Source organism: Olea europaea, unplaced genomic scaffold (assembly GCF_002742605.1).
Source record: "Olea europaea var. sylvestris unplaced genomic scaffold, O_europaea_v1 scaffold156, whole genome shotgun sequence".
NCBI classification, from domain to species: Eukaryota; Viridiplantae; Streptophyta; class Magnoliopsida; order Lamiales; family Oleaceae; genus Olea; species Olea europaea.
Window position 1 is genome coordinate 704,173 of NW_019233203.1, and position 12,664 is coordinate 716,836.

General features: G+C 34.4%; 1 protein-coding gene across 1 annotated transcript; it reads left to right on the forward strand.

Annotated features, from left to right (window-relative positions):
- The first annotated feature begins 4,371 nt into the window (after window positions 1–4,371).
- LOC111376770 (glutamate receptor 2.7-like) lies at window positions 4,372–10,490 on the forward strand. Its single transcript, XM_022999764.1, has 5 exons — window positions 4,372–4,769; window positions 6,924–8,245; window positions 8,396–8,708; window positions 9,146–9,552; window positions 9,653–10,490. The coding sequence occupies exons 1-5, from the start codon at window positions 4,481–4,483 to the stop codon at window positions 10,319–10,321; spliced, it is 3,000 nt and encodes a 999-aa protein (XP_022855532.1). The 5' UTR covers window positions 4,372–4,480; the 3' UTR covers window positions 10,322–10,490.
- The last annotated feature ends 2,174 nt before the right edge of the window (window positions 10,491–12,664 follow it).

The window sequence follows — 12,664 nt, forward strand, 5'->3', positions numbered from 1 at the left end:
ACACGCACGCGCGCGCACACACTCTCTTTTATTATTAGATTTTATTAATTTATTTTGTAAAATTCAAATTTGGGCAATTTAAGTACTGATCTTTATTCTTTTAAGAGTTCGAAAAAAAGATTTCTTTTTTGGGTAAAAATAGCTTTAAAAATCTTTGCTTTTAAAATTTATTGACTGAAATTATTACTTCATAATATATACTTTAATTGTTAAGTTTTATCAATTTTTGTAAAATTCTTTGTTTCTTTTAAGAGTTTGAAAAATAAATTTCTTTTTGGGGGCAAAAATAGTTCTAAAATTCATTATTTCCAAATTTTTGTCTTTACTGATTAACGAATACTTTACATATAAACTTCATCTTCTCTTGCTTAACTTCATAAAATTTTGAAACTTGATAATATGTGTATGATTCAAAAAATGTATTTTTATTCCTTATTATTTTGGGTTGTAGTGAATTATATTTTAATATTTATATTGTTTTTACGTTTTAGTGCATTTATATATTGATTGGAGATTCTTTTCATATAAATTAATTAAATATTAGTAAACAATATCGACATATTGGGGAGTAAATTGACCAAATGATCACTGAACTTTGTAAAATATTTCTACAGGGCCACTGAATTTTAAAAATCATCTAAAATCATTGTACTTTGCAAAACGTTTCTCAGGGGTCACTGAATCAATGACCCCTGAGAAACCATTTGCAAAGTTTAGTGATTTTGTGGAAACATTTTGTAAAATTCAGTGATCATGATTTTTAAAGTTCAGTGATCTTGTAGAAATCTTTTGCAAAGTTCAGTTACCATTTAGGTGATTTTTAAAGTTTGATAACTCCTTGAAATTTTTTTGCAAAGTTCAATGACCATTCAAACAATTCACTCCTATAGTGGGTGGTGTTTGATAAATACTCGACGCTCCACCCTAACTCACTCGAGCAGCTGGATTTGTCGCTGCCATCAACAATATAACGATAAAGTATCATCACCCTATTCCTAAGTTAAATTATATGTTTCCTTAATTTGAGCTTACATCTTTTCCCTCCTTTGAGACTTGATAATCTCTTTTGCCTTCTAAGGTTGGTGTCCTATTTTTAAGTAGCACCATTCAAATTTGCTATGATGGATGAAAGCAGAAAGATCAAAAATCTATCTCGGCCCAGCATTTATAAAACCTATCATCTTTCTCCCTTGTTTGGGTTTCATTAAAATATAATTTTGAGAAAAATGTATTTGGAATTAGTATTTTTTGTTTTGGAGAAAATGTGGTTAAAAAATAATAATAAAATTTTTATTTACATGTAATACTATTTTATAAGAGAATGTGTGGTTAAAAATGAGTTTTGAATTTTTTTTATTTTTTTTATTTTTGAGAAAATGGGGGGCCAAACATAGGTGTCTTCTCTTGCCTCTTAAATGAGTTAGGTCATTTGTACCACATCCTTTACCACTTTCTTTACAGATGAATGATGTGGCAGATGGAAAATGGTTAGATTAAATGTGTGAAATGTGAAAGGTAGTGTGGAATTGTGTCATGTGTAAATTTGGTAAATTAAGGTGTAAAGAAAGATGCACATGTGACAATATTGCTTAAATATTAGGGATAAAGATGCTTGTACCGAACCGTTTACACCCCCCTCACAAACATGCGAGCCCCATGTGTAATTTAATAGTCCGAACCGAGGTCCCATCCAAATGATGTGAGTAATAGGTAAATGATTATGTATGTATAGTACGGTCCAAATACTAGACGCTTAGCATTTGTATGCCAATGTTTGTGTTGAAGTATTAAGATGCATTTTCAAAAATGTCCAATTTTAAGGGTATGAGTTGAAAAATGTCCACTCATTTGAATTTAGTGTCAATTTGTCTATTATGCTCTTAATGAAAAGCTACATTTTAAAATGGTATTCTTGACATTTTAAATGTCATTTTCGACATTTGATTTTTTTATCAGTTTGTCACGAATTTTGAGAAGTGGCTTCTATGAGAAGTTACATTAAAATAAAATAAAAATCACGTTTCTGTGACGGAGACATTCTCGACATTTGCCTCCGTATCCCGGAGACATTCTCGACATTACATATATCATTCTCGACATTTGAACATCGTTTCATTAAAAAAAAAATGAAGACATTCTCGACATTTGAACACCGTTTCATTAAAAAAAATGAAAAAATCACGTCTCTGTGACACGGAGGCAAGTACCTCCGTGTCACGGGGACATTCTCGACATTACATATGTCATTCTCGACATTTGAACATCGTTTCATTTGTCTAGAATGACATTTTATTTTAAACATGACATTTCTCTACATTTGAAAATGTCGTTCTCGACATTTCTGAGTCAACGAAAAATATAGCATTTATTGTGATTTGACATGTATACTTTTGAAATAAATATGGCAGGTTATGTATCAAAATTTTATTCGCCAATAACAATTTTGCAAAAATGGACATTTTTTTGTCTTAGTATGGAATTAAAAATTGTTAATAAGGGTATTTTGGTCTAAATTTTTTCAAATTGGACATTTTTGCAATGGTTTGCAATAATGGACATTTTTGCAAATGACTAAGTAAAAAAGAACATTTGATGAAATTTCCTCAAGTATTAATGTATAAGAGAGAAAGTCCTCCGTGCCGTCTTGTCTAGTCTATTCCATCCCTTTTAAGAATAGTAAATGAAGAAACGGGAATTGAAATTGAACAAGTAAAGCAATGAGCTGTACTTGATCGAATCGACCAGTTAAACCAATTGGACCGGTATTCCTGGCGGTGCATGACTTGGGCGAGCTAGCGAGTTGACTTGTAAGTAAATTTACGATCGAATCCTGCATTATATATATAACCGTCCTGTGCTCAAATTTAAAGATGCAGAAATGGGGAAGATACCTTCAAGACAGCTCATTTTCTCTTTATGCTTGTTCTTTGATCTCTCCTTTGAAAGGTAGTTTGGTATTGTGTCATGCGTAAATTTGGTAAATCAAGGTGTAAAGAAAGATGTACATGTGACAATATTGCTTAAATATTAGGGATAAAGATGTTTGTACCGAGTGGGTGTACCGAACCGTTTACACCCCCTCACAAACATGCGAGCCCCATGTGTAATTTAATAGTCCGAACCGAGGTCCCATCCAAATGATGTGAGTAATAGGTAAATGATTATATACATATAGTATGGTCCAAATACTAGACGCTTAGCATTTGTTTGCCAATGTTTGTGTTGAAGTATTAAGATGCATTTTCAAGAATGTCCAATTTTAAGGGTATGAGTTAAAAAATGTCCACTCATTTGAATTTAGTGTCAATTTGTCTATTATGCCCTTAATGAAAAGCTACATTTTGAAATCGTATACTCGACATTTTAAATGTCGTTCTCGACATTTGATTTTTTTTAATCAATTTGTTACGAATTTTGAGAAGTAGCTTCCATGAGAAGTTACATTAAAATAAATTCGGACGGCCATATATATATATATAATACTTAAAAAAAATAACGTGAAAACAAAAAATATGATACTTTAAAAAAAAAAAAAATCACGTCTCTGTGACAGAAACATTCTCGACATTTGCCTCCATGTCATAAAGACATTCTCGACATTACATATATCATTCTCGACATTTGAACAACGTTTCATTAAAAAAAAAAACGAAAAAATCATGTCTCCATGTCACGGAGACATTTTCGACATTTGCCTCCGTGTCACGGAGACGTTCTCGACATTACATATATCATTTTCGACATTTGAACACCGTTTCATTAAAAAAAAAAATGAAAAAATCACGTCTCCGTGACATGGAGGAAAGCGCCTTCGTGTCACGGAGACATTCTCGACATTACATATGTCATTCTTGACATTTGAACATCGTTTCATTTGTCTAGAATGACATTTTATTTTGAACATGACATTTCTCTACATCTGAAAATGTCGTTCTCGACATTTCTGAGTCAACGAAAAATATAGCATTTATTGTGATTTGACATGTATACTTTTGAAATAAATATGACAGGTTATGTGTCAAAATTTTATTCGCCAATAATAATTTTGCAAAAATATCCCTTTTTTTGTCTTAGTGTGGAATTAAAAATTGTTAATAAGGGTATTTTGGTCTAAATTTTTTCAAACTGGACATTTTTGCAATGGTTTGCAATAATGGACATTTTTACAAATGACTAAATCAAAATGGACATTTGATGAAATTTCCTCAAGTATTAATGTATAAGAGAGAAAGTCGTCCGTGCCGTCTTGTCTACTCTATTCCATCCCTTTTAAGAATAGTAAATGAAGAAACAGGAATTGAAATTGAACAAGTAAAGCAACGAGCTGTACTTGATCGAATCGACCAGTTAAACAAATTGAACCGGTATTCCTGGCGGTGCATGACTTGGGCGAGCTAGCGAGTTGACTTGTAAGTAAATTTACGATCGAATCCTGCATTATATATATAACCGTCCTGTGCTCAAATTTAAAGATGCAGAAATGGGGAAGATACCTTCAAGACAGCTCATTTTCTCTCTATGCTTGTTCTTTGATCTCTCCTTAAACACTTCCACTGCACACATGGCAATGGCGCAGAATCAAACAGTTCCCATAAATGTGGACGTGGGAGTGGTACTAAACATGGACAATTCTTTTGGTAAAATGGGATTGAGCTGCATTTCGATGGCGCTCTTGGACTTGTATGCCTCAAATTCTCACTATAGAACCAGGCTGTTTCTCCACACCAGGGACTCCAAGGGAGATGATATTGTTGGTGCTGCAGCAGCAGGTGCTCCTCTCTCTCTCTCTCTCTCTGGAACATGATTTGATAATGATAACCCGATGGGAGCTCCCGGTCCGCCATTCCTCATGAGTTCGGTGAAGGAGTGGAATAAGGGCCGTAGCTTAGGAAATAGAGTACTGTCCTAAAAATCCTAGTAGCTAAGAATGCAACCCACACCTCCCCCTCGCCCCACGCAAAGGGGGCTAGGGGGAAACGATTCGATCGTGAACAAGAGGGTAGTTTGAGGCCTGTTTGATATAACTTTTACTTTTGCTTTTACTTGACGTAAAAGGGGTTTCGTGGGAAGCTATCTTAATTTATTATTATTATATTTTTGAAAGATTAATTTTTGAAAGGGTTTTTTTATTTCGGAATTGTTTCTAAAGGAAGTCGAGTCGGAATAGTTTCCATTATAACTAAAAAAATACTTTCATGGAATTAACCAAACGACTTCAAAAATAACCTTTGAGTCTTAAAAGCTCCATTTCAAAAGCTATGTCAAACGGCCTTACTTTTATTGTTAGCTTCTTATGAGTTCCTGACTTTTGAGTTATGGAGTCTTTGGGCTAAAGGGTTAAATTCCTTCTTTTCAGCCTCTGAAGGCCCTTTAAAGACACTTCTTCAACCTCATGGCTTATAAGCTCTAAAACTCTTATTAAAAGGGTTAATATGGTCGTTTCAGGAGCTTTTAAAAAGCTTCTCTTAAACATGGAAGAAAGTACATAAACAGGCTCGTGACGGTGACTTTCTCTGCACCTCGTTTACACACACAAGTATTTTCTTTGGAGATTTCTTAGCTTCTTGATGATGATCTGAAGACACAAAAATCTCATATATAAAGATTTTTCTGCTTTATGATCATGTAAGTAATTTGAATAGAATGGAAGATGGATATTGACACAATATTTTCAACCAAGAAAGTTGTTGCTAACAACCCTGAAAAATATAGTTCTTACATGACAATTTGCTTAAAAACAATTCCACAATTTGACTTTCCAGTGACGAATACAACTTGCATAAAAACTATTATCTAACACTATATGGTTCGTTTACAATGCTATTTTAATCAGTGCCTTAGAAGACCCCAAAATAAGTTAGTAAAATAATTAATTAAACATCCATTGTTATTATTAAACCATGTTACTACATTAGGCCATAAAGTTCTATACATCCTGTCCTTCATCTCGCATTCCATGGCCATTTGCATTTTCTTATTTTTCTCTTCTGAAAAAAAAAAAAAAAAGGTTGAACCCCAACCTTGAGGGTGCCCACCGCCCTGCTCCTGGAGCATCGTGAGGAAGGTAAATCGCAGGATGTGCCCCAGCAGGCCAGGGAACAAGAGTTTGCCTGGTGCCCACAAAGAATCAAATTCCATATTTCAGAAATCAAACTCTTACACTGCGGCTGCTAGCAAGACTGAGATTACTTCACTCATGTCCTTTGTACCATTGGTCTATTCCCCTAGGGGCTTGTTTTTCTCTTCTGCCTTACACTAAGGGATGTCCTCGTACATTTGCATTTCAACTGCTTGGTCAAGACTTGCTCGAACTTACGAGTATTTACTAACACTTTTGAAACAATGCTAAGCACTAAGTTTGTTATTCTTTCTTCTACTTGAGGCCTAAACTCAAAAGATTTGGATAGGCTCTCCAGTCTTAGACGAGGTACCATACCTGAATTCTTCGAGTTTATGAACTGACCCCCCGACTAAAAAAACATCAAAGTTAGTTGACTTATATACATCAGAAATTTAAAACAATATTATCAGAAGTTAATAATTTACATGCGGTCTTTTAGGATCGGCGTACAAGAGTCTTGACTAGAACCATCCACGTTGGACATCTGGTTCTCAACATTTATGCTTTCCTTTGTAATATGTCGTCTACTGTGGCAGGATGCCTACTAGTTCGCCTCAGTGAATAGCATTCTATACCTAGAATACTTGATAGACTAACATCAATACGGGACTGATTTGTAAAGCTTCTTCAACTAATTCAAAAAAGGAGCAATTCAAATGAAAAATAATCTATGTCATGGAATTACGATTTTAAAGATTTTTCAAGGGTAATACCCTTGCTATCTTTTCCGGTAGTTTTCCAGCTACTGCCTAACCTTAGTGAAATTTGTCAGTCATGTTAATTCTTTGTTACTGAAATGCAGCTCTTGACCTATTGAAGAATGTGGAAGTGAAAGCCATAATTGGACCCCCGTATTCAATGCAAGCAAACTTCCTGATTGATCTTGGAGACAAAGCTCAAGTTCCCATTATCTCATTTTCAGCAACAAGTCCTTCTCTTTCATCAATTCAAAGTCCATACTTTGTTCGTGTAGCTCAAAAGGATTCATCTCAAGTTAATGCAATTAGTGCAATTGTTCAAGCATTTGGATGGAGAAAAGTAGTGCCTATCTATGTCGATAATGAGTTTGGAAAAGGGATCATACCTTTTCTGACAGATGCTCTGGGAAATGTCAATGCTCGTGTTCCTTACAGAAGTGTCATTCCTTCCATGGCCACAGATGATCAAATTGTTGCAGAGCTTTACAAGCTGAGGACAATGCAAACTCGGGTTTTCATTGTCCACGTGCTGTCCCCTCTTGGTTCCCGGATGTTCACGAAAGCAAAACAACTTGGAATGATGAGTCAAGACTATGCATGGATTATAACTGATGGCATCACAAATGAAATAAATTTAATGGATACTTCTGTCATAGAGTCTATGCTAGGTGTAATAGGTGTAAAACCTTACATTCCAAAAACGAAAGAGCTTCAAGAGTTCAACACTCGATGGCAGCTAAGCGATCTATCTTTTATTCCTGAATTAAACATATTTGGGATCTGGGCTTATGATTCTGCAACAGCACTGGCCATGGCAACGGAGAAGGCGAGACTTACAAATGATAAGTTTCAAATGTTTAATGTTCCTAGAAACGCAACGGATCTTGAAAGGTTTGGAATCTCTAAAGATGGTCCGGAGCTCCTCCAAGCACTATCAAATACCACATTCAAAGGCCTTGCTGGAAATTTTCAATTGCTTGATGGGCAACTCCAGTCATCTCCTTATGAGATAGTTAATCTAGTTGGGCATGGGGCTAGAGTTGTAGGATATTGGACAAAAGAAACTGGAATTGTTAAAGAACTGAATTCCTCAAATATAAAGGCATATTCCACTTCAAAGAACAATTTTGGATCGATTATATGGCCTGGTGACACAACTTCACCGCCCAAGGGTTGGACGATCCCTACCAATGGAAAGAAGTTAAGAATAGGAGTACCCGTGAAGGATGGTTACACTGAATTCCTTCAAGTTTCTTGGAATTCTGCCTCTAACTCCGCAGAAGTGAAAGGATACTGCATAGATGTCTTTGATGCAGTAATGGCGAAATTGCCATATGGCATACCATATGAATACATTCCATTTGCAACACCTGACCACAAGAGTGCTGGTAGTTACAATGATTTGGTCTATCAAGTGTACCTAGGAGTAAGTCTCTTAATCTTCTTGAATTTAACTAGAAAAATTGCTTTGTAACTAATGTATCACACATTTTTTCACACAAACATGCTGCCTATCTTATTTAGGATCTCCACCAATAATGTAATTCTAATTTTTTTTTTCCTGATTAATGAACAGAACTATGATGCTGCAGTTGGAGATGTAACAATTATAGCGAATAGATCTCAGTATGTGGATTTTACTCTGCCATATACAGAATCTGGTGTTTCAATGATTGTGCCAATCAAGGATAACAAGGGGAAAAATGCTTGGGCATTTTTGAAGCCATTGTCATGGGAACTTTGGTTGACAACCTTTTGTTCATTTGTCTTCATCGGATTTTTGATTTGGCTTCTTGAACATCGAATAAATGAAGATTTCAGGGGGCCACCTTCACATCAAGTTGGCATGATATTCTGGTTTGCCTTCTCAACCATGGTCTTTGCACATGGTAAGTTTTCTATACTCCTTCAACTTAGAATGTGACAGTAGAACAGTTGAAGAAATAATAGAAATGTACAAACGTCACAGCTTTTCCGAGAAACAGAAATTAAGGGTCTAACTAAGGAAATCTCCAAAGCACTTCCGGGCAGTCATGCTGTAAATCTCAGCTGATTTAAGAAAAAATTAGGATTAAGATACAGAAATTAAGTGGCAAAATTTAGGAAATCTTGAAAGCACCTCCAGGCAAATTTTCCTGCAAGGCTTAAGTGATTTGGATAAGTAAAATTTCACTACCTTTTGTATTGGCAGTTTAACTTACCTGGTTGGATGGCTAGAACAGATGTACTTCTGATATTTGATAATGAAACTAAACATAAGCTTATCTTTGAACTGGATTGTATATACATTTTCGATACTGATGATTCAAAAAAAATGCTTTTGCAGAGGAGAAGATAAAAAGCAACTTGGCTAGGTTTGTGTTGATCATCTGGTTCTTGGTGGTTCTTGTATTAACCCAAAGTTACACTGCCAGTCTGACATCAATGTTGACAGTTCAGCAACTCCAGCCAACTATTACGGAGATAAATCAGCTTCTTAAGAACAAAGAATATGTGGGATACCTCCAGGGCTCGTTTGTTTATGATCTTCTAAAACGAAAGAATTTTGATGAGTCTAGACTTTTACAATACAAGTCTCTAGAGGACTGTGATGAACTTTTCTCAAAAGGGAGTGGAAATGGTGGTATCGCTGCTGCCTTTGATGAGATACCAAATACGAAGCTTTTTCTCGCCAAATATTGCTCAAAGTACACCATGGTTGGGCCAACATACAAGACTGATGGTTTTGCTTTTGTGTGTAACCCCTCTTTCCCTCTCTAGCCCCCCTCCCCAGCAAAAAGAGGTCACATTTCATTGTGATGAGTTTACCTCTTTGTAACTTTTTGATTTACAGGTTTTCCCTAGAGGTTCTCGTCTAGTACCTGATATCTCAAGAGCAATATTAAATGTGACCGAGGGAGAGAAGATGACGGAAATCGAAAGAACATGGTTTGGGGAAAATACTAAATGCGCAGATTCTAACACCTCACTCTTGTCCAACACCAACAGCCTCGGTCTTGAGAGCTTTTGGGGACTTTTTTTAATAGCCGGAATAGCCGCTGTTTCTGCTCTTATAATCTATGTCATTTTGTTTCTACATGAACACTGGAATGTCTTGCGAAGCTCTGATCCCGATTCCTCAATATGGAGCAAATTAGCAAAGTTACTTCGACATTTTGACAATAAAGATCTCAGTTCTCATACTTTCAGGAACATCGGGCTGACAGAGAGAAACATCTGTGGTGGTAACTGTATGGAGAACTTAGAGAAAGTCTCATCCCATGGTAATTTCTCACAAACTCCACAAAGCCCTTCTTTAAGCAATTCTCCACATGCCAACTATCCACCAAGTCCAACCTTCTCAAACCTCACAGAACAATGTTTAAGTTCTCCACAAGTGCTATTGAATGAGATGGTAAATTTGCAAGCAGCAACAGTCCATGTGGTTGAAGCTGAAATTGAGCTTGTGAATACAAATCAAGATTTGCAAATGACAGCAGGTTCGACAAATGAAAATCATTGAGTTTTGTCTATATTTGTTTATCTTAACCAATGGATAATTAATTGCCATCTCGTAATTAATTGAGAAGTCTCATGAATGTCAAAAAATAATAATATTTCTATTTTCATATGAATGTCAGAATATTCGTCATTACTTTTTTTTCTCCTACTCTCAATGAACTTTCTAAAAGTCAACTTGAGGCCACTTTATGCATTTCAGTACAGGTCCATGTAGTGATGAACGCAAACATTTAGAGTTGTTGTAAAAAACTAAAGTATTCGATATCTTATTGAAATTGTTCTTTATGCATTCTCATACTTTAATGCGATTGCTTAAAGAGATATGATCAAATGCTTTTTTCATGATTTGTGAATGATTCATATTTGATTCGAGCTTGATTGTGTGCACTACTTGATTTTGCAACGTGTTTTTTTAACATTTTCATTCTTTTTCCATTTTGAGAATCCATCATTAACAAATGAACTGTCACTTAGTTGAATAAATAACAATAGAAGCAAACTGTTTCATCTAACTTATAAAAGTTTGTCGTGACACTAATGAAACAGAATATCGAGTCTATCTTTATAATGGAATTCAAATATCCCATAGATTAATATATGTTATATTATAAAAGTTTTTAAAGTATTATATGCCAAATTTATATTTTTTTCAAATGCTTAATACATACATAATCTTTATATAGAATAAATTTAATCTGTTCACTTATTTCTTATTCATTTATTGAAAAGTAAAATTTTGAAGCCCAAAAATTTGAACACTTAAAAAAATCCATGTTTGCACTCCATTTACAATAGATTTTTGGAGATGTATATTAGAATAATGATTTTTTTTAATTTTTTTTTTTAGAATATAGGAAAAAAATTTAAGTTTAAGTGTTATATTGTTTTTTTTGATGGATGTAATTGAAAATAAGAAAGAAAAATCACATCTTTTCAAAAATAAAGTCCAAACAGGGACTATATTTTTGTCACAACTTTATGTGTGAAAATTCATTTCAAATTCATTCGCTACCTTTACAAATTTACCCAAATGTAAAACTTATTAATGATCTAATATAATTTGTCTGCATGTTTCTATTTTTGTAACTATCTTTATTATAATTTGTTCTAAAATAGCCATCTAATTTAGCCCATGTTTAGTGGTCTTTTCTTGGAAAAATAATATTTTAAATAGTTATTTTTTGAAGAAATGTCGTTAAAAAGTATGAAAAAATTTTGAATTTACGTATAAAATATTTTATTGTAAAAATGTTTGGTTAAAGACAAACAAGAGCTTATCATTTTGAGTTAGCCACTCTTTTTAAAATGCATGTAAAATAAAATTGAATGATTTATTTCTGAACAAATAAAGAATAAAGGATCAATTTGGAAAAAAATAATAATAATAAAAATTGATAGATTGACCCTTGGTACTAATAGTAGTAGTACACATTACGAGTAAATTTAATCAATCCTCACTCAACTTTAAAATTGTTACCACTTATTCACTCATCTTTGACTTGTTACCCATTGATCATTCATCTTTCCATATAGTTACTCATCCATCACTTGGTAAACTTCTTTCTCTCCAAGTAAACAGAAAATTACAGTGGATAACATTAATAATAAGTGGAAAACCTTCTCTATTAAATCTGGACACGCTAAAATCAAACCCACGACATTTCTTTTGGGGAAATCATGCCTCTTCTGCCTTGGAAGAGAAAATTAAAAAAATGGTCTTTTTGCATTTTAGTGACGAACAATGGGAGTGAAGACTTCTTGCCAGTTGAGTGCCAGTTAAATGACTCGGAGGATGATGTGGACGATGGTGGCTTTCATTATCAGAGAAATGCAATGGAAAGAGTTGTGGTTGGTCAGAACGCAGACGTTGAATTGCAAACTGCTGGTGAAGATAATGGCTCAGAATTGGATGATCCATATTATGCATATTCTGAAAGGAGTTGTATACTGATCATTCTTCAGGTGAGGAAAATAATTATCGTTTCCTCACTTACGTGCTGAGATGGAGAAGTTTAATCCACAACTAGAGGTTGGAAAGGAGTTCAAAACATAGAAAAAATTAAGAAAACAGTTAGACATCATGGAGTAGTCATCAGGCGTAATTTGAAGTTTAAGGCAAATGATGATAAGAGAGCAGAAGGAGTATGTCAAAAAAAGGATTGTAAGTGGAAGATTTGGGCTTCATGGAATAAGAAGAAGGGTTGCGTCCAAATTAAGACATTCATTTCGTAGCACACATGTATACGAGACAGAAGAAATAGACATTGTACAGCTAAGTATATTGCTGAGAAGTACTTGGAGACTTTCAAAGTTGTCCCTGATTGGAAGTCAGAACTCATTATTA